Source organism: Hydra viridissima, unplaced genomic scaffold (assembly GCF_058129835.1).
Source record: "Hydra viridissima isolate aposymbiotic clone 2 unplaced genomic scaffold, HvirCarnegie_v1 scaffold_9, whole genome shotgun sequence".
Classification (NCBI taxonomy): Eukaryota; Metazoa; Cnidaria; class Hydrozoa; order Anthoathecata; family Hydridae; genus Hydra; species Hydra viridissima.
This window is the reverse complement of record NW_028324308.1, coordinates 8,203,192-8,224,105: the sequence shown is the minus strand read 5'-3', so window position 1 is coordinate 8,224,105 and position 20,914 is coordinate 8,203,192. Positions and strand designations below refer to the sequence as shown.

At 29.5% G+C, this 20,914-nt stretch overlaps 1 protein-coding gene across 1 annotated transcript; it reads left to right on the top strand.

The window, feature by feature from the left end:
• The first annotated feature begins 831 nt into the window (after positions 1–831).
• Positions 832–8,859, top strand: LOC145185588 (endoplasmic reticulum disulfide reductase DNAJC10-like). The gene is made up of 21 exons (XM_080061537.2): positions 832–1,137; positions 1,756–1,816; positions 1,961–2,116; positions 2,267–2,352; positions 2,510–2,635; positions 3,933–4,023; positions 4,114–4,179; positions 4,304–4,347; positions 4,524–4,646; positions 4,763–4,852; positions 5,050–5,169; positions 5,258–5,366; positions 5,678–5,811; positions 5,890–6,009; positions 6,673–6,774; positions 6,910–7,065; positions 7,143–7,276; positions 7,495–7,690; positions 7,876–8,013; positions 8,184–8,339; positions 8,492–8,859. The coding sequence occupies exons 1-21, from the start codon at positions 973–975 to the stop codon at positions 8,513–8,515; spliced, it is 2,397 nt and encodes a 798-aa protein (XP_079917663.2). The 5' UTR covers positions 832–972; the 3' UTR covers positions 8,516–8,859.
• Positions 8,860–20,914: the final 12,055 nt, after the last annotated feature.

Below are 20,914 nucleotides of genomic sequence, written 5' to 3'. Positions count from 1 at the left end.
TTCAATATCCCACTATTTCTCTTCCTCTCCTCCCCTTCTGCCAACCCCCTCACCCAGTTGTTGTTTCTTTTCGAAATTGGACTTTATGTTTCTTCAGTAAGTAGAAAGATATAGTTTAATTTATATCTTTGTAGTAATTATTTGTTGAATTTAAAGTCTTCAGAACATACACTTTTTCGTCAGCAATCTAGAATTATGATTTAAATAGTCATGAATAATCTTGAGACATATTAACAAGTATGTTTGTTTGATGCACATTCATGCTTTTTCTATCAAAAAATAGATAAAACCATTTAATGGTATTAAAAAAACAAGAAAAAAAAAGAAACAAAAACGTTAGGCTCATTTATATGCTGCATCTTTAAAAATGCAACAAAAGAATAATGAATTTTAATGTAACAACCATCAAAAGTATTTGGTTGATCACGAAATAAGCAACGAAATCTCTCTAAATCAATTCAGTTAATAAATCAATCAAATATTTGATAAAAGTAGAACAAGTTAAATCTTCGTTGGGCTATTATAGTATTGATTAAATATTATCTAGAATATAATTTTAAAAGAAGAATCAAATCAAGTTATAAATAAATGTCTTTTTAAAGTTTACATCGAGAGTTTTTTTTAATTTTGTAACAGCCTGTTACAATTATTTCTTTTTTTAATATATGAATTTTAAACTAATTATACTTTTATCTCAAGTTGTGTTGTTTTAAGATTATTAATACGAAATAATTACACCAATGTTATGCATTGAAAGTTGTCGGAAAGAAATGTACACGTGGCTTTGTTTATTCAAAAATATTTATGCATTAAATTACACGAATGAACCACATAGCACAAAAAGCTATAAACCACATAGCACAAAAGATTCGTGTATACTTCACATGCCTCTAAGATTCTAAGTAAAAGATTTCTTTGTCGCAATATTAATGTTAATTTTTGTTTATATTATTTCGACGCAATTTGATAACAATGCACCTATTTATTTTAACTGTATTAATTATTAATTGCAATATTTGTTTATCTATTAAAAATGATTATTACTCCTTACTCGGCGTTAAAAGTGATGCATCAAAGTCTGAAATAAGAAAAGCTTTCAAAAAACTTGCTCTTGAAAAGCATCCAGACAAAAATAAGGTAAAAAAAAAAAGTCGATTATATTATAAATTTAAAATGATGTAAGCAATTACGTTTTTCTTTATTGTCGTGGTTTTTATTATCTTCAAAAATCATAGTTTCAAGATAAAAATTATTCTTATTAGGGAATTAATGAATAATAAACAACTTGTAAATTTAATGACAGACTATAAATTACCATTTCACTAATAAACAATAAAGCAAAAAAATCTTTACTTCACTAAACATATTTCTTAAAGTTGATTAAATTTAATTGTTAGTTGAGAGTTGTTGTGTTATCACAGTTATTGTTTTTGAATAAATTGTCTCTTTTTTTTTATTACTATTATTTGTTACTATTACATTATTATCTACTATTACTACTATAATAAATATTGATATTAATAGTTTTATTAAGTCACACTATATTTAAGGTTTTTGGAATAAGTGTTTTGAAATTTAAAATAAATTTCATAATGTAATTATTTTTTATACTTGACTGTAGTGTAAGATATTACCAGAACTATGCCATTATAATATTATATAAAAGAAAAAAAAATTTAATCATTCAACTGAATACAAAATTTTTATCAAAATACTTGAAGTTTAACTGTAATGGATTGTTATTTACTTTTTTAGGGAGATGTAACTGCTCATGAGACATTTCTTAAAATAAATAAGGCTTATGAAGTATTAAAAGGTATCAATTAATAAAAGCTGCTTTTAATTTGTTTTGTTTTCTTTAGATATTATTATTGTTGACATTATTATTGATTAGAAAAATTGCTATAAAGTAGAGTAAAATCCAGAAAAATTTTTGATGAAACCTTTGATTATTTTCTAGATGAAGAACTGCGCAAAAAGTATGATAGATATGGGGAAGATGGTCTCAAAGACAATCACTTTAGTAACAACTACCAAAGCTGGACATACTATAATGAACAATTTGGCATTTATGATGATGATCCTGAAGTTATTACTCTTAGCAGATCAGATTTTGGTATATTGAAGATTATCTTTTTTTTTATCCACCCGTTTTATTATTGTTAGCAATTGTTTAAAAATGTTAAAATTTTCAGTCAGATCATTTGAGTCTTAAATAGTAAAATAAGGATATTATTAACTGTTAAGTATTTTCTTTTTTTTTTAGAGCAATCAGTTTCTAATTCTGAAGATATATGGTTCATTAACTTCTATTCACCCCACTGCTCACATTGTCACACTCTTGCTCCTATTGTAAGTTACTTTTAAATTTTTCTTTAAATCCTTTCTTTAAGTGTTGCTATTGAAAGTAAATGCATTGAAAGTAAATGAAAGTTGTTTTTATCTTGTTTATTAGTTTTATTGCATTTAATTTTTTTTAAAAAAAGCATATTTTGAACTTTATAAATAGTGGCGAAAGCTTTCTGAAGAACTTAGTGGGGTTGTTCGCATAGGAGCAGTAAACTGCCATGAAGACTGGATGCTGTGTAATGCTGAGGGAATCAGAGGATATCCTTCACTGCGTGTCTATCCTACTGTAAGTTAAGTTTTCCAGAATTTAAATGCAATTTGATTAAATTTAAACAATTGTAATGTGGGGAATTATTTAGACTTTCCCTGAGACACTAAAGAGTCACTTTGAGTTGTTGACTTCTATGGTGAATTGATTCCAAAATTGCAACCAGTCTTTATAATCGCCATTAAATTTTGTGATTGTGTACTTTTGTAGCTTGACGGATTGTTGAGTAGCTTCGTTTTCGTTTCCAAGAGATTTGTGCAATGTTTCTTTCATTTTTAGTTTCTTTAAATACCATTCTTCTTCGCTTTAAAGTTTTCTCAATGAGGCTTGCTCTGCTTCTTTTTGAATTGTTAACTGCTGTTCCATGATTTGTTTTTCATACTCGAATTTTATGATGCATTCGTTTTTGTTTATTGAATCCAATTTGTCCAACATTTTGTTTTTGATTTCAATTGCTGCTTCTACTTCCATTACTGGTTTCGAAAGCCATTCTTCTACCAAATTGATGTTTTCGCCGTCGTCAAGCATTTTTCTGGTCAGCTCATCCTTTGCCATTTCAAATCTTCCAAATATATTTGTTATTTTGTCCAATGCCAAGATTATGCTGGATTTTTCTCCATTAATCGTGTTGCGTTCTATGCCTTTAATGTTCATTCTTAACATGTTGATTTCCTTCTGGTAAGTTTGTTCTTGGTCCATTCTTCGCTAACTCGTAGGTTTCGTTCGTCCAGGCAGTAGTCGCCACCAAATAGTGTGGGGAATTATTTAGACTTTGCCTGAGACACTAAAGAGTCACTTTTTAGACTTGATAATATATTTTACATCTGACTGCGAATCAATACATTTTACAAAATACACTCTCTTTTTATACATTCTTACAATTGCGTCATTTTCACACATTTTATGCATTAACAATTAAATACCTTAACTCCTACACTCATTAGCATCTACAAAATATTAACACCTTCAAACACGCCTTCACACAAACACACCTTCAATTACGTCTTGAAGACTTATTCACGACAGTAATGACAATTTTTCTTTGCCGTTGAAAATTATGAATTTTATCTGCATTGATTCTTTCTCTGGTTTTATGGTTAATGGATTAATTAGGATAGTAAATTGTTAAATTAACCTAAGATAAGTTTGATAGTTTGAAGATAAGTTTGTATATCTGATTTAAATAAATGAAACCAAAGATCAGAGTTCCCTTTATTTTTTCAATTGCAGTAAAAAACTTATTTCCATAAAAAGAGGAAATATATAAGTTTATTATCACTTACAATTTCTCTATAAATGAAACTTTCTTTATTAGGCGGAAGATTACTATGGAGAACATGACATTGAAAAAATGATACTATATATTTTTGATAAAGTTCAGATTGATGTAGCTTATTTGAATAATGGTATAGCTTGTTTGTTCTAAATTAAAAAGCATGCAATAAACTGTTAAAAACAGCACATAAAACAAAAATTTGAATATCGAATTTCTTTAGAAAATATAAATAGCGTGTATGAAAGTACAATGCCTTGGATTATTTCTTTTTGTAAAGAAGATGATGGTATGTGTCTTTTATCTTCTATATTTTTTTGCTATGCTCATTATTATATAATTCATTTACATTATTAAATTGGTTATTTAAAAAGTAAAGTTATTTAGAATTTTTATTTTAAACCATTATTTAGACTGTTTAACTGATAGAACATTGTTGAAAGTTTCAGCCATGTTGGTAAGCTGTCTTTTATTTTGTAGCCAAATTTTAAGTTAAAAAGATACAAAACTTTTAATGAAAAGTTCTTAACTGTGTGTTGACTATCCTTTTTGGACTGTATAAAGTATTTATTTGTTAAAGACTTTTGCTTCCCTCTTTTTAACACTACATTTAAATGATTATTTTCTTTTTAGGAAGATCTTGTTAAAGTTGGATCAGTAAACTGTGAGACAGAATCAGATCTTTGCAAACTTTTATCTCATTCTAGTGGAGTTTACTTCTATTCTGCTGAATCAATAAAAGATTCTCAAGGACTAGTAAGGAAGCAATATATTTTTTACGTTTCTTATGATTACAAGAATGCAAAGATTAGTTATCAAAATCAATTTCTCTTTCTTAATTTTTTTTTTTTTCCTTTTTTGTTTTTTTTCAGATGATCAACAGTATGAATGCAAAAGAATTAGTCAGTGAAGTGTTAGAATTGCTTCCAATACCTCCTCAAGTTAATGACAATATGTTTCAGGTTTTTTTCAGTCTCATTTAAATTATCAAATAATAGTTTGTTAAAAAAATGTTGAATTTCAATATCACTCAAAGTTTATTATCATTTTTAATCTGATAGAGGGAATAAAAAATCTTATATTTACAAATAAAAATAAATAACTGTTCTGTTTTATAACAAAAAATACTAATTGTTTTATAATATTTTACATATTATAGCAAATTCGGCGAAATATTTCAGAAAACAAGAGCAATGAATGGCTTTTTATGTTCACTAATGGTGATGAACATAAAAATCATGAATTACGGAAAACAGAAGCATTAATTCAAAATATAAATGTCAGTATAGCTTTTGCTGTGTTTTATTTATTTTAAACTGCTTTAATTTTTAAATATTTCTGATTTACTTTTTGTTTACTAATTTTAGATTGGCCTCGTGAATTGTTTAGAAGCTGCAGATCTTTGTCAGAGATTTCTGATAACAAAATATCCCACTGTTTTACTGTATAAAAAAATTGGTTATGAAATTCATCATGGTATTTATGCACACATTTTTAAAATTATTTCATTGTAATTTGGTTGAAAAGGTTTTATTTTCTCACTCTTCAGCTCTTTTAAATATATATTTTTTAAAGATTTTATCAAATCTTATGTTACCAGAAAAATCAGAGAGTTTTTTGTTTCTTGTTGTCAATCCTAATTGATCTCAACTGGTTATTAGCCTAATAAATAGTATTATAGTTTTTTAAAATCAGGTCCTCTGACTCTGACATTTAGTTAAATAAGCTATTTGGATGTAACATAAAATTGTTTATTGAAGTGTTCAACAAGGTGCTATATTATTTAGGGCGTATGTTTGCTCATGACCTAGCAAATTTTGCACGAGAGAGTCTTGCATCAAATGTACGAGTAATGGGTCCAGATGATTTCCTAAAAATTTCCCAGAGTTCAGAAAGTTATTTTGTAGACTTCTTTGCACCAGTGAGTTACTTTATTAATCACTAGTAGTTTGTAGGATAGAAGTATCAGAAATTGATATTTGTAGCCTGTTTCTTACAGTGGTGTCCACCTTGCATGAAATTACTTCCAGAATGGCGTAAAGCAGGTAAAAAAATTGGTGGGAAGCTTGCACATTTTGGTACTGTTGACTGCACTGTTCATCACCAACTCTGTGTTAAGGTTAACTTTTTTTTAAAGGTGTTTTAATTTTTTTCATTTGTTGCTGGTTAAGGATTTCACTATTTTAACAAAATTAAAGAAAGTTGTGACTATTTGATAAAAGTATAAAAAGTATGTTGTTCACTGTTCTTATGTTAAACATAATTTTCATATAAATAGTTTATTTTTAAGAATAAAATATATGATCTCATTACAAAATCCTCAAAAAAATCTATGATCTGGATCAAAGATGATGTCATAAAAGTAACTGTTGAACTAATTTGTAATCCAAAAACAGAAAAGAAGTTGTAAATTGAAATGATTTTACTTTGATGCAACTGATTTTTACTATTGATGCAACTTTTCTACTGTCATTTATTTGCAAAATTAACCTTAAACCTTAAAAATATTTTGTAAATGAATGTCTTAAAAATAAATTTAGTAAGAGAGAGTGCTGTAAAAAAGAGTAATAGTTAATATTGTAAAAAAAATATTGTAATAATTAAAAATATCTTCTTCTTCTTCTTCTTCTTCTTCTTCTTCTATTACTACTATTACTACTACTACATTATTATTATTTAATGTTGTTATTATTATTTTATTTTTTTAATTGTAGACTTTATATTTTAATAGTGGACTATATTATGTTATATTTTGATTAATGAATTTTTTGTTTTACTTTAGTTAAGCATTCACTCTTATCCAACATCAATTTTCTATAACTTGAGCAAAGCACATATTTTCAATGGTTATCACACTACAGAAGAAATAATAGAATATGCAGAGGTAATATATTTAGACACTCTAATCACATCAAATACTTTAAGGGAGGTAACAAATAAATTTAGAGTGGTGATTGTATTGATTGTTAGATGATGAAAATAACACATGATAATTACTGATTAATGAACGATGTTATAGGATATCAAGAGTCCTCCTGTTGTGCAGATTACGCCAGATTTTTTCAACACTGAAATTAAGAATAAACCTATTGGAAAGACATGGTTATTGAAATTTTATGCCCCGTGGTGTCATCCTTGTAATGAAATGGCCCCAGCCTATTCAAAACTTGCAAAAGTAAGTCCCTGGTTTTTTATATTACTATAATCATTCCACTTATTTACTTGGAACCTTTAAATGTGTGCAAACTTTAGAAACTGAAAGGCGAAGCATTAGTTGGCGAAGTAAACTGTGATGAACAGCGGTATTTCTGTCAAAGTCTTGGTATCACAAGTTATCCAACACTAAGGCTACTTCCACATTATATAAAAGGTTATTCTGGTTTTGTGTAAGTTTTTGACAATTAAAAAGTTTGTGATTTTTCTTTTTTATATATATAATTATCCAATATTTTTCATGTATAAATATCAACCATTCTTCATATGTAAACATCCAACATTCTTTTTATATGAATATCTAAGATTCTTCTTTAAATAAAATGCTTTTTTAGCCTTTTACCTTGTTTCTTTATTAATTTTTTAATTAATATTTCTTTATCTATTTCAGACAGTACAGTGGTTGGAGAGATTTTAATTCCTTATACATTTGGGTGGTTGACTATTTCCCTACTGTTGTAAAAGATTTCAATGACATTGATTTTTACACCATACTAAACAGTGATGATCCGTGGTTGATAGAGTTCTACGCCCCCTGGTGTTCTCATTGTACAACGTTTGCGCCACACTTCAAGCAACTTGGAAAGGTAAAACTATGATTTTCTTTCTTGCAAAGAAATTTTTGCAATTGTTTTAAAAACGTTATGTAGCAGTTACAACTTTAGTGGATTGCTTTTAGCAATAATGTGATAGGTATTAAAATTTTGGTTACCAGTTTAATAGTTCGTAATCTATACGAGTTGATATGCTAAAGTCTATTTTCTCTTTGCAGCGTCTTCTTGATGAGAAAGTAATTCAAACTGCAAAAATAAATTGTCAAGATTATTATAGTTTGTGCCGTGACGTTGGAGTTCGCAGCTATCCATCGCTCCGTTTTTATGAAGGAAGAACGCACGAAGGAATGAGTCAGGTAAGAAATCAATTTCATCGTCGCGCAACTTTAACTTTTATCAAGATTCTTTCAAACCTTCATGAGGTTGACTTATCAAGATTCTTTCAAACCTTCATGAGGTTGACTTTATAATGCTAATAAAGTTTCAAAATTGCAGCAACATATTTATCAACGTAATTCTTTCGTAGCCCATTACTGGAACCGCGTTGGAATCTCAGGACACGAACTATTTGTTCGAGGTTTGCTCTCAGTTATTGGAATATCATGTCGCATCCTTAAATTCAGGAGTCGATAATTCAAACAGCGACGAATTGAATAAAAAATATGAAGCTTCTGACGAAAGGGTATTTATTATTAATGAAATCCACTTAAAGTTTTTTTAATAAAATAAAATGTTAAGATCTAAGTTAAAAGAGCTTTAAAAGAGCTCATTTTTTAGGTACTTTGAAACATCTTTTAACATTGTTTTTATTTTATTATTTTTTTTTAATTTTAGTTATTCGCCCACGATGAGTTCTAGTTCTATATTCACAAGATTTCTTTCGATATCAAGTTTTGTTTAACTTTTTAACAATATTTTTAACTACGGGCAAATTTCGATGCCCATTTTTTGACTTATTTATTAACCTCCCTCTTTATTATGGCTTTTATTTGCAAAAAAAACTATATATATATTTAAAGCTCAAAAAAAATCTTAAAAAAAAGATTTTAGAAAATCTTTTTAAAAAAACCTCAAAATTTTGGAAAATTTTGTGTTTTCTTTTCACACTTTTTCGAAGTTTTAATTTTTAAAAGAATTTAAGTTTGTATTTATTTTACTATACAAACCATATATATTTAAACGAGTAGAACGTAGTACTTAAATTAACTATATGGTGTTTTCTGTTCAAAGAATGGAGTTTAAAGTAGAAACTTTTCTCTAGTCCCCTAAGTCCCGTTTAAAGTAGTTATACATTAAAGAGTTTCAAAATCTTTCGTTTATTTACCAAGTACTCTTTATATCCATATCCCTGGTTATCCTTTCTCTTGTTTTCTAGCACACTAAAGGTACATACCGAGAAATGAATACACACACACACTATATATATATATATAGTCTTTAAAAAAAGACGAAGTTTTAATGGAACAGTAATAAAATCTCTTAAGGGGCATTTGTTTTATACAGTTCATTCTGAAGCCTCTGACAAACGTTCTCTTTATGAACAGTACAAACGAAGTATTTTTTAACTATTGAGAACTTAGAGGGTTGATAGAAGACAGACGGGTTTTTGGGTAAACAGCTATAACACACACGATTGAAAAATATTGTGTTCAAGCTACTTAATAATAATTTTTGCTATTTTTCATGAGAAAGAATGCCACTCGTTGGATAAGAAATCTAAAATTAGTTCAATAAAAACAAGATTTCTCTGTTATTTGATGTTTTTATCGACTAAAAGCATGTTAGATTGACGCCAAAATAGTATCGAGTATGTCTCGTACGTAGAGAAGGAATCAAGCTTATTCGGAAATGACTTAACTTTAAGATTCCAGTTTTAAGAATAATTTGGTAAAAACAAATAGAAGTTTCATCAAATCAAAAAGTTAATTAACCAATCAAATAAGAGCTGTCATGAGTTTATTTTTACTAAGGATTACATCTAATGATATAAGAAGCAAATTGTTTAAAAGAACATTTTTCATAACAGAAAGAGGCTCAAAAGCTTAGGCTTAAACATGTAGAAAAGACTGGGACGAGCTGCAACACGAATAGCTTGTTGCCGGTCTTGCAAGTCATTTACCTTCATAATACTAACAAAAAAACTCATGAATACCTTATTAAGATAAATAAAATGATATCTAAGCTTGTTATACATATACTTTAAGAGTTTAAAAACCAAAAAAACTATTGATAGATATAAAAATTAAATATGAGGCGGGGGTGTTATGTTGTGATTTGAGAGGGTGCTTTTCGTGTTTATAGTGAAATTAAATATGAGGCGGGGGTGTTATGTTGTGATTTGAGAGGGTGCTTTTCGTGTTTATAGTGAAATTAAATATGAGGCGGGGGTGTTATGATGTGATTTGAGAGGGTACTTTTCGTGTTTATAGTGAAATTAAATATGAGGCGGGGGTGTTATGTTGTGATTTGAGAGGGTGCTTTTCGTGTTTATAGTGAAATTAAATATGAGGCGGGGGTGTTATGTTGTGATTTGAGAGGGTGCTTTTCGTGTTTATAGTGAAATTAAATATGAGGCGGGGGTGTTATGTTGTGATTTGAGAGGGTGCTTTTCGTGTTTATAGTGAAATTAAATATGAGGCGGGGGTGTTATGATGTGATTTGAGAGGGTGCTTTTCGTGTTTATAGTGAAATTAAATATGAGGCGGGGGTGTTATGATGTGATTTGAGAGGGTGCTTTTCGTGTTTATAGTGAAATTAAATATGAGGCGGGGGTGTTATGTTGTGATTTGAGAGGGTGCTTTTCGTGTTTATAGTGAAATTAAATATGAGGCGGGGGTGTTATGATGTGATTTGAGAGGGTGCTTTTCGTGTTTATAGTGAAATTAAATATGAGGCGGGGGTGTTATGATGTGATTTGAGAGGGTGCTTTTCGTGTTTATAGTGAAATTAAATATGAGGCGGGGGTGTTATGATGTGATTTGAGAGGGTGCTTTTCGTGTTTATAGTGAAATTAAATATGAGGCGGGGGTGTTATGATGTGATTTGAGAGGGTGCTTTTCGTGTTTATAGTGAAATTAAATATGAGGCGGGGGTGTTATGATGTGATTTGAGAGGGTGCTTTTCGTGTTTATAGTGAAATTAAATATGAGGCGGGGGTGTTATGATGTGATTTGAGAGGGTGCTTTTCGTGTTTATAGTGAAGAGTATTTAAGAAATTCACTGAAGAACTTTTTTGAGATTTTTTTTTTCAACATCTTTCAAAATAAAGTCTTTGTGACAAATTATTTTATTAAATGTGATTACATGCCATAGTTGCCATAGCTGCGAGGTAAGGTTTCCATTGCGTGTGTTTTGTTTTAATTACCAGTCTTCCCAGCAAACAACTTTTTTAACGTCAATAAATTGCGCACGTATCCTAGTTTTATGTTCCGTGAAAAAATAAAAATTATTTGGACATCGAACAGTCACTCTCCAAACAAGAAGGAAAATTATTTTTAAAAACATCTTCCTTACTTCAAATTATTGCGTAAAAAAATGCTGCATTTACAGCAAGTTTACATTGAAGTAAAAATAACAACATAGGTTACTTAATAAATATCGAGAAATAATATTTACCTTCGTCTAAGATTGGGGCTGACACGAAATTCTAACCTTGAATGTCTACTATTTAAAAACAAAGGTATCAGCCAGTTTGACATTCCGCTATCATTAATCTTTTGTACTGTCCCTTCCTTCATTTACTTTCTTTACTCAGCCTGTAGCTCACATTTTGTTAAAAGTGAGCTACAGGCTGTTTAATTATTTGAAAATTTTAACTAAAGCAAAGAAAAATGTCAATAAAAGTTTGTTGTTTTTTTTTATCAAACACATTGATGTATTTTGTACACACGCGAATCTATGTAATATGTCAATGTTTTAAAAATATGGTTCTGCCGTTGCACGTTGATGTGTTTTGTACACACGCAATTGTCTATATGTAATAATATGTCAAAATTTTTAAAACACGGTTCTGACGTTCTGTCGAGAGTTTTCAAAATTATTTTAAAGAAATTTTAAAAATGCAAACTTGAATAATAAATTGTATTACCATAGTTTCATTTTTTTATTCATATATTTACACGTGTTTTTTTCTTCTATACAATACTTTTAATAAGGCTGCAGCTACTTTTTAATTGAACTCGTTCTTGCTATATATTTTAACCTACCTTCTGTTTTGTTTTTTCTTTTCAAGCAAGTCAACATCTAGTTTTACTTTTTTGCAGGAGCAAGACACAATTTTCCAATAAAATCGAAGCTTTTGAAGCTTTTTCCCGCCTATTTTACAGTTCATTAAAATGTCAATTTTTTTGTAAATTGGCAAACACGCTGTAGAATATTGCTCTTGGACCCCAGGAATGAAAATACTGTTACAACGTCCATAACACATGTTATTTTCTGCTTCTGCAGGCTCGCAATCTTCCCAGCTAATCTTTGTTATGTACGGGTAAGCTCCGCAACTGGATTTATTCCATTTATTGTTCGGGACCATAATGACATCGTCCTTTACATTGTATGAAGGTGGCAACTCTTTCTCTTCTTTTAGTTCCTGGAGATCTTTAGTAAATTTCATTGGTTTATTTTGCAGTTGTGGTGGTTTTGCAGAAACCGTTTGTAAAAAAACGCAGACGATACTCAGCGTCCGAAACAATAACATTTTAAGAAAATATCGATACCGCATCGCTCAGCCTAAAGTGTCGTAATCAAGGACAAAGCAAACAAAAATGTTTAAAATAATACAGACTGCAGGTCTCCTATTGATTATGCCTTGTTGATAAGTATGACTCATTAAAGAATAATAACTAACACGTATCTTTTCCAGTTTCTAAATCAACTTTCAAGATTTTAAGATTAAGGCAATGCGCTTTTACTTAAGAGGTGTTCACATACAATTACTTTTCAATGCTATAGATTGAGAAATAGGATTGTATGTAATCTACCGACTTATGACAGAAAAGTGTACACTAGTTTCGTTGTTTATAAAGTAAAATGATAAGAAATTTTGAATTTGTTAAATCAATCTTTTGCTAATATGTAAACTCTAGTAATATATTACTATAAATAGCTAAGCGCATTAGATAAAACTAATGGTGGAGCGTAGTTGACAGAACTGACTAGTGTAGCGGATTAAAAAAAAAATCAAATGGTGGAGTGTAAATGAAAGAATTTGAAAGAAGGCGTAACTTCAAAATATTTGTTGATTTGCTTAAAATAAAATCAGACGTTCCAGTAAAAAAAGGTTTTCCAACCCCTTTTTCTCATAAATTAATTTAATTTTTAACCAATCAAAAATGACCATATAACCAGATAACCAATTAAAAATTACCACAAAACAAATTCGTTTAAAAAAAAAAATTCTCAAAACTTTTCGTTTGCTTTTTTAGCGCCGAAAATTAATTTTGAAAACCTTTCTAAATCGAATATTTCCCCTGCTAAAATAAAAAAATTAAAACGAGCAATTGGATTTCTTATCATGTTCAGTTTGTAAACTTAAAAGAACAATAAGCTCACGAATGTTATGCAAAATAACATTCGTGTCGTTCGTTGTAACATTATGCAGAATAACATTCGTGAGCTCGTTTTTCTTTCAACTTTACAAACTGAATATGACAAGAAATCCAATTTTAAGGAAAATTGACCAATTTTCTAGGTCTACTTCTATAGTTAAAATGTTGAATTTTTTTTATGTTCAGCGGTTTCTAGCTTCGGATTATTCAAACCTTTAGTTTGATGTCGGGATTGAGATAAATTTTTTGAGGTTGAAATACTTTCGACATTCCTTTTCTTTTGCATTCCCCATCAAAAAGATTTCAGAAAAATAAAATTCTGAATACTTCATAAACAAAAAGAAAAAAAAACTTTTGGACAAACAGAGTTTACTGTTATCATATCACAAAGTAAAAATATTTTTTTACTTTGTTAATAAGCTGTGGTTGATGTTTTTCAACATAGGGGGCCGTTTAATTTTTTTCTGCTCACAGAAGATCAATGATATTCTATTAATTTAAGCATGATGGTGTTCTTCAAGTTTGCACTTTTATGTGCCGCCATCACTTTATTTGATGCAAGAGAGGCTAAGGAAGAAATTGATTACATACAATCGTTGATAAAATGTGGGGTGCAAATGGAATCACGTACCATTCAGGAAGATGGTTGCAAACCACAAGGTTTGATCTTTAGCTAAAAAACATCAAAAAGTAATTTTCCTCAAGAATTTACTCAGAATCTTTATTTTGAACAATTTTTTAGTAAAATTCTGATCTTTTAGACTCGTGATTCGATTCGTAATCGAGATTCAATTCGTAACTTTAGCTAATATTTAAGTAAAAGACCTTTTTCATTGTAAAGACCTTTTTGGTAAATTATAATTCTGAGAAAGGAAAGTATTCGGAGCTCTATCAAAAATATCCCATTTATAAACCTTGATCATCAGTTAAGGATGCTATAAAAGATGTATTGAAAAACAATGAAAAATTTAATGATAAACTGATTAATTTTTTTTTGATTAAAGGTTTTTAAAAGAAATACTAAAACAGCACAAAATGTAAAAAATGTCAAAACGAGTAAAAGAATTTTAAACATGCTTTCTAAAAATGTGAAAGCTTAAAACTTTTACGCGTGAACTACCCATTACGCGTGAACTACCCATAAAAAGTTATCACTTATAAACATTAGTAAACGTTTCAAATGTAAATTAAAAAAAAAAACATTTTTATTAAATTGTACTTTTACAGAAAGACGAAAGATATATATTGATATCATTCAGTTAACTAAATATGGAATGATGATGGATTGATGCCGCATTTTTGTTCTTTAACATACTTGTTTTTTTATTTTCATGAAATTGCACTAATTAGGTTGTCTAAAGAAATTGCATTATTTAGGATTTTTAATGAACTTGTATTAATTCAGTTGTTTACTGAAATTGCATTAACAAATTGCTTAACGAAATTAGAGAACTGAATTTGTTACGAAAAAACGATATTATTTTATAAAACGTATGTTTCCAAAGAAAACGATCAGAGAAAAGAGACTTTTTACAATTTAAAATTTTATCATGAATACTTATAAAATAAATGCAATCTCAAAAAATGTAACAAAGCGTAAGAAGTTGAAATTTTCTTATAGAAGTACAGATCGGAGTATGCAAAGGAACCTGCCTTTCTGCTACGACATACAAACATAGCTACCCCTGGTACAGCTCCAAATGCACGTGCTGTAAAAAAGAAAAAGTAAAGATGGAAACATTCGAAGTCGATTGCGGAGAAACAATTCGGTTCGTGTTGAGAGAGAGTATAGTATCTTGTAAATGTGCGACTTGTGATTCTGAAAAAAAGTAATCCTAGTAAAAGAAATTAAATAGAAGATTCCATAGAAAATCTTTTTCTTTTTTTAGAACTTTAAAGTTAGGATGATTTTTTTCCTGTAAAAAAAAAAACAAACTTTCAAACGATTTGTATAACTTATGAACCTTATATTTTATGATTTTTGTATATTGTAGTATTTTATGTATTGTAAGATTTGAGCGAGAAATTTAAAATAAGAGACAACAGGGTCTTTTAACATGCTATTTGCACTAAATAATAAATTTTATATTTTCAAGCCTCCATTTTTAGCAGAATCGTAGAGGTAGACTCTAAGCTATTTGATATCATTAGTTTTTCCCTTCATTTAACATTCGACTTAGCGAATGTTAAATGAAGGGGAAAACTAATGATATCAAATAGACCACCGTGTGTTGCTTCATTCTTCTATTTCAAAATACTAATTAGTAAGTTAAAATTTTTTTTTTACAACATTCACATTATCACACCACGTACTTCACATCATGTACTTCACACTTTTTACATTTACGCTTAAATCACAATAATGTGAGGAGGTGAAATGAGAAAGTTATAAACATCATCTTCAAGTTTTACCCGACTCAAACATATTACATTCGAACGAAGAAAAAAGAGCGAGTCAACCAAAACACCAGGTGGACACACATGTCTAATGGCATGAAAAACTTTAATGTCAACCATAACACCTGACACACATGTTTAATGATATGAAAAATTAAAAGAGAATTTTAATGAGAAGAATTTATGGAGATTTTAAAGAGAAGATATGGTAAGAAAAGATATTTGAGTAACTTTAAATATGCATTATCATCTATGTTAATGTATTGTTATTTGTATGAGTTAGTATTAAGAGAATATATATTGATGAGAAATAATTGAGAATATTTTTTAAGAAAATAAGTAAGAGAAGAAAAACGAGTCGTAAGTATTTCTTACTTTTGTTTGCATTTCGATTAAGAAAATATTATTATTACTATATGCGTTAATAATCGTTAATAAAAAGTCTGATGCCCCTACCGCGCTTCTACCATATCTGCATTACATACTGATAGTCCTATTTCACATTCTACCTTAATCTACTTTTGCGCTACTCCCACACTCATATCACAGTTGCCATTACACGTCATTCTGCGTCACGCTACCATTACACTTACATAGAACCAACCGCACACCTTATCATATCTACGCTATTCACTTACATCACACATATATATCACATAAGAACATAAGAACATAAGAACAGTAAGAACGTACATAAATAAAAATCGACAAAAAATCCCCGCCCCTCATAATGACAATATAAAAGTAAAGTAATAATTTTTATCACACTGAATACTTCAGCGAATGTGTGAAAACGTAGCTGAGTGTAAAAATAAAAACCACAAAATGCCCATAAAAAATGACTAAAACGTTTTAACTGTTTTTTTTTGTGGCCAATCACATTGACCCATACAAACTTTTAGAAAGTGTCAAGTAAATACGCAGTGCAATGGCAGCGTTTGGAAAGGAAAAATTGGATGCTGTTTAATGTTCATCAGAATGTATTGAAAGTTTTCTCTTCATTACCAATATGCAAAGAAAGCAGCAGTGTGGATTGTGTTTCCAGATCCACCTATTATTTGTTGTTTGATCGCATGAAGTCGTAATTTAGCAGCATTCATACACAAAGTCCAGGCGACAAACTTTGTTATACGCAGTTTTTAGTACTTGTTAAGGAAATGACATCACCTTATCAGTTATGACAAGAGTACTGTTTACTAATTACAATTAGGACAAATGTTTGCTTTTATTGGCCAAAGTATGAGAAACAATCGCATACCTTGGTCAATCAAAGCAAACGAGTAGACCAAAGAAAGTAAACAATAGCATAAAAAGAAAAAAATATTCGCATGAGTTACTCTCATGCGGATGTTTGTTTTCATAGTTTTAAGAAAAGTACTAGGGAGTATTTCCTCGGATTTATTTTAAGATGTTTTACTGTTCAAAGCGTTGTCTATAGATGTTGTAAACATACTTCTTGAACAATTTTCCTCGTGTTTCTCAACTTTTCAGCAACGTCAATGCCGAAATCCATGATTAAAACATTTTTATACCAACTTTTAAATCTCATTCCCTGATTAAACTCATGAACATCAATCTGCTCTAATTTTAAATAAATTTCAACTTTTAAAGAATAAAGAGCTAAAAGAATTCTTTTGCATAATTTTTACACTCCACCGTTTTCCTCCATTCCCCCCCCCCCCCCCCCTTGATTTAGTAAATTACATTTCTGCAAAACCATAATGATCTACATAAACTTTATTTGAACACAAAAGATATACGACATCTTTCTTTCATTTTTATCAACGAAAAAAAGTTATTTTTATTGTTCATAATCTCTTCCTTTGCAAAAATTTGCGTTTTTGTCCCTCCCGTAATAAACGGTTTATTTAGTTAAAAGTGAAGCCGATGTTTTAAGACATCTAAATTTGCAAAAAAAAAAAAAAAAAAAAAGATGACATTGTAAGGTGAACGTTTCGGTGTTGTCTATTAATCGAAGACAGAATTACATTTCTTTAATTGAATAATAGCCCGGGGCTTTTTGAGCTATGCAGGGAGTTTTATCATTGAACTTGGTTGATAAAAACCTTATATGGGACAATCTGTCAAGTTAATAATGCACTCAAAATAAGAGAAGATACAAACTGATCTTTTAAACGCAGAAAAAATTGGGATATATAGAATTTAATCATTTTTCAATTTAAAGATTAAATTTAACACAAACGTAAAATTGCAAGTTGCATGCTCAATCTGGGAGTATTTTTTTAAATACATTTATTTCTTCTATAAAAATCTAAAAGATTTTTATAGAAGAAATCTAATCCTACTCTCAACTTCAACTCTTTCTAAAGGTGTTTTCTTAACAGCTGGTTTCACTTTTAGAAAAACTCTCCCTTTAGCATAAATTTTTAATTTTTAAAATGAATTTTCTCGTTTAAAAATTACAATTTTGTTTGCTTCAAAATTTTTTGCTTTTAATAAAATAATGATGAAGCTTGTTTGAAGCTTGATGAAGTAATTACTGCACTTGTTATTTATTAATATTATTTAAAACTGTTATTTTAACATCTCTGGCTCCAAAAGTAGTTACTATGTTTATAAAAATTAGAAGTTTTAGAGTGTTTTATTTGTTTCCTGAAAAATGTTGTAAACTCGTTAGACTTTTATTAAATAATTTTATTCGTAGTTCACTGAAAACTAGGGATTGCAATCCCGCATTGCGGGATCCCGCAATCCCGCGGGATCCCGCATTAATTTAGCGCATGCAAGATCCCGCAAAAACTACTGCGGGATCCGCGGGATTTGCGGGATTTTGAAACAATTGCTTTTAAACAAAAAAGGTCAATTCTTTTAAACAAAAAAGACAAAAAAGATATCAAATTAAAAGTGTTTATTGTATTTGTGAAACAAATCAATTTAAAAATTTATCTTCAGCTATTAAAATATTTTTCTTAGCTATAAATATAAAAAAATCATTCAAAAATAAGCAATTATTTAGCAAAACATTAGTCGAACTCGTTCAAATTTTTTTTTGTTTAATTAATGATTATGTTGAAATTTTCGCTAATGAGTATGTTCAAATTTTTGTTAATGAGTATGTTGAAAACGTGAAATTGAAAACGTGCGTGTATAATTGTAAAAAATATACTTTTAAAAACTACTTTTTAAAAAGTCTTTAAAAATTATTTACATCAAGATTTTAAAACAAAAGTACTAAGCATGTCCCAAATTAAAACTATATGGAATTATTTAAAAAAAAGTGATAATGAAGAAAATGCGAAGTGCATGTTATGTTCGGCTATTTTAAAAATTAATCAAAGATCAACTAAAGGGTTATTAATCCATTTAAAAACTAAACGTGGCACCGATTTAAAATCAAACGTTTTACAACAAGACGGAGCTTCAACTTCAAAACAGCATGAATCAGTTGAACTAGAGCCTAAAATATACATCGACTGCGAAGACGAAGAAGTAATTCCATCGAAAAAAGTCAGAACAATTGACACGTTTTTCGTAAAGGAAATTTCTATGGAAAAAAATGGTATCGCGCATGGTTGCAAAAGATGGCTTTACATTTAATAGTTTTTGCACATCTTCAGATTTACGGTACTTGTTTTCAAAGAGTGGTTTCCGGCTCCCTACTTCACCTAATACTATAAGATTGATGGTAGTTAAATTCTCAGATTCTGTAAAAACCGATATAATGCAAAAACTCACATCACTAAAAAAGCAAAATCAAAAGTTTTAGATAACGTTTGACGAATGGGCATCACAAAATAGTCAGAGATACTTAAACTTAAATGTACATATAGAGGCGAAACACTTTAATCTTGGATTGATTCGAATCCATGGATCGTGTAATGCAGAATATTGCGTCAAGTTAGTTTCAGAAAGGCTAAATAGCTTCGATATTGACCTCCAAGAAGACATTATTGCCATGACCACTGATAGAGCAAGTGTGATGGTAAAAGTCGGTAAAATGATGTCTTGCTATCAACAGCTATGTTATGCTCATGGAATACAACTTGCAGTTATTGATATCTTATACAAGAAAAACAGCGGAGAAGTCGAAGAATCGTTTATTACATATGAAAATTGTGAAGAAGAAGATGAATGTGGTAAAACTGAGGATGATGAAGCTATAAATAAAGAATATGGTTTGACAATGATTTTGGATAGAGCATCAGCTGAATTGGTTAGCAATTACAAAGATCTCATGAAAAAAGTGAGAAAGGTTGTAAAAATATTTAAAAACTCTCCTGTCAAAAAGGAAATATTTACAGAAAGATATCCTACAAGAACACGGGAAAAAGCTTCAGTTGATTCTTGATTGTAACACTAGGTGGGACAGTATGTTCGATATGTTAGAAAGATTTCATAGACTAAAAGTGTGTATTGAAAAAGCCTTAATTAATGTTGGGTCAGAAATTCGTTTCACCCAAGAAGAGTGGTCCCAAATCAATGACTTAATTATTTGCCTGGCACCACTAAAACTTGGTCTCGAACTTTAATGCAGAAGAGAATCGAACCTTGTCACGGTGGAAACAACTTTTCAATTTATGCTAAATAAATTGCGAAAGCAATCATCACTTTTGAGCAAAGATTTAGCCGCGGCACTTCGTGAGAGGTTTACACAACGTCGTAATAAGAATTTAAATGGACTACTAGTTTACTTAAAAAATCCGACGAAGAAAATGAACTCGAAGAAAAAGAAGCTGTGGATTTTATTAACAATTCCCAAATACTTATTCCTACAATTCTATCGCTGAAAAAAGAATTGGAAAATCAAGCACAGAAAGACAAGAACAGCTGGACAGAAAATGTAAAGGAGAAACCAAATTTAGATTCTTTAGACTTTGATAAATTATTGAAGCCGGAAATGTTTGCCTATGAAAGTAATGGAGTAAGAGGCACGTTTCTAGATATAGCGCATAGTTACTTGATGACCATACCACCAATAAGCGTAGAGGCCGAGCAAGCTTTTTCAGCTGCTGGTTACATATGCAGTCCTTTGAGGAGTAGATTAAGTGATGATACTTTAAGTAGGGTCTGGTTCTTAAGAGCCCATTTCTTACAATCATTTTCTCAATTTGATATTTCAAAAAACAAATAAAGCTAATAGTTCTACGTAAAGCTAAAAGATGTTCTATGTACTTTGGCTTATCTTTTTGTTCATTAAATGTTAAGAATTATATTGATTTACAAATGAATTGCGTTTTTTGGCTTTATTTACCTTATCTTATCAATCTAATAGGTTGAGTATATTTTTTCTAAAATACTTGAAAGAAAAATACAATTGTCATTTTGCCTTTTATAATGTGCATAAGAAACCTACTAA

Coding starts and splice junctions, on each gene's coding strand:
- LOC145185588 (XM_080061537.2), top strand. CDS start 973: ATGCACCTATTTATTTTAACTGTATTAATTATTAATTGCAATATTTGT. Junction 1,817..1,960: donor GGCTTATGAAGTATTAAAAG/GTATCAATTAAT, acceptor ATTATTTTCTAG/ATGAAGAACTGCGCAAAAAG. Junction 8,014..8,183: donor CGCACGAAGGAATGAGTCAG/GTAAGAAATCAA, acceptor ATTCTTTCGTAG/CCCATTACTGGAACCGCGTT.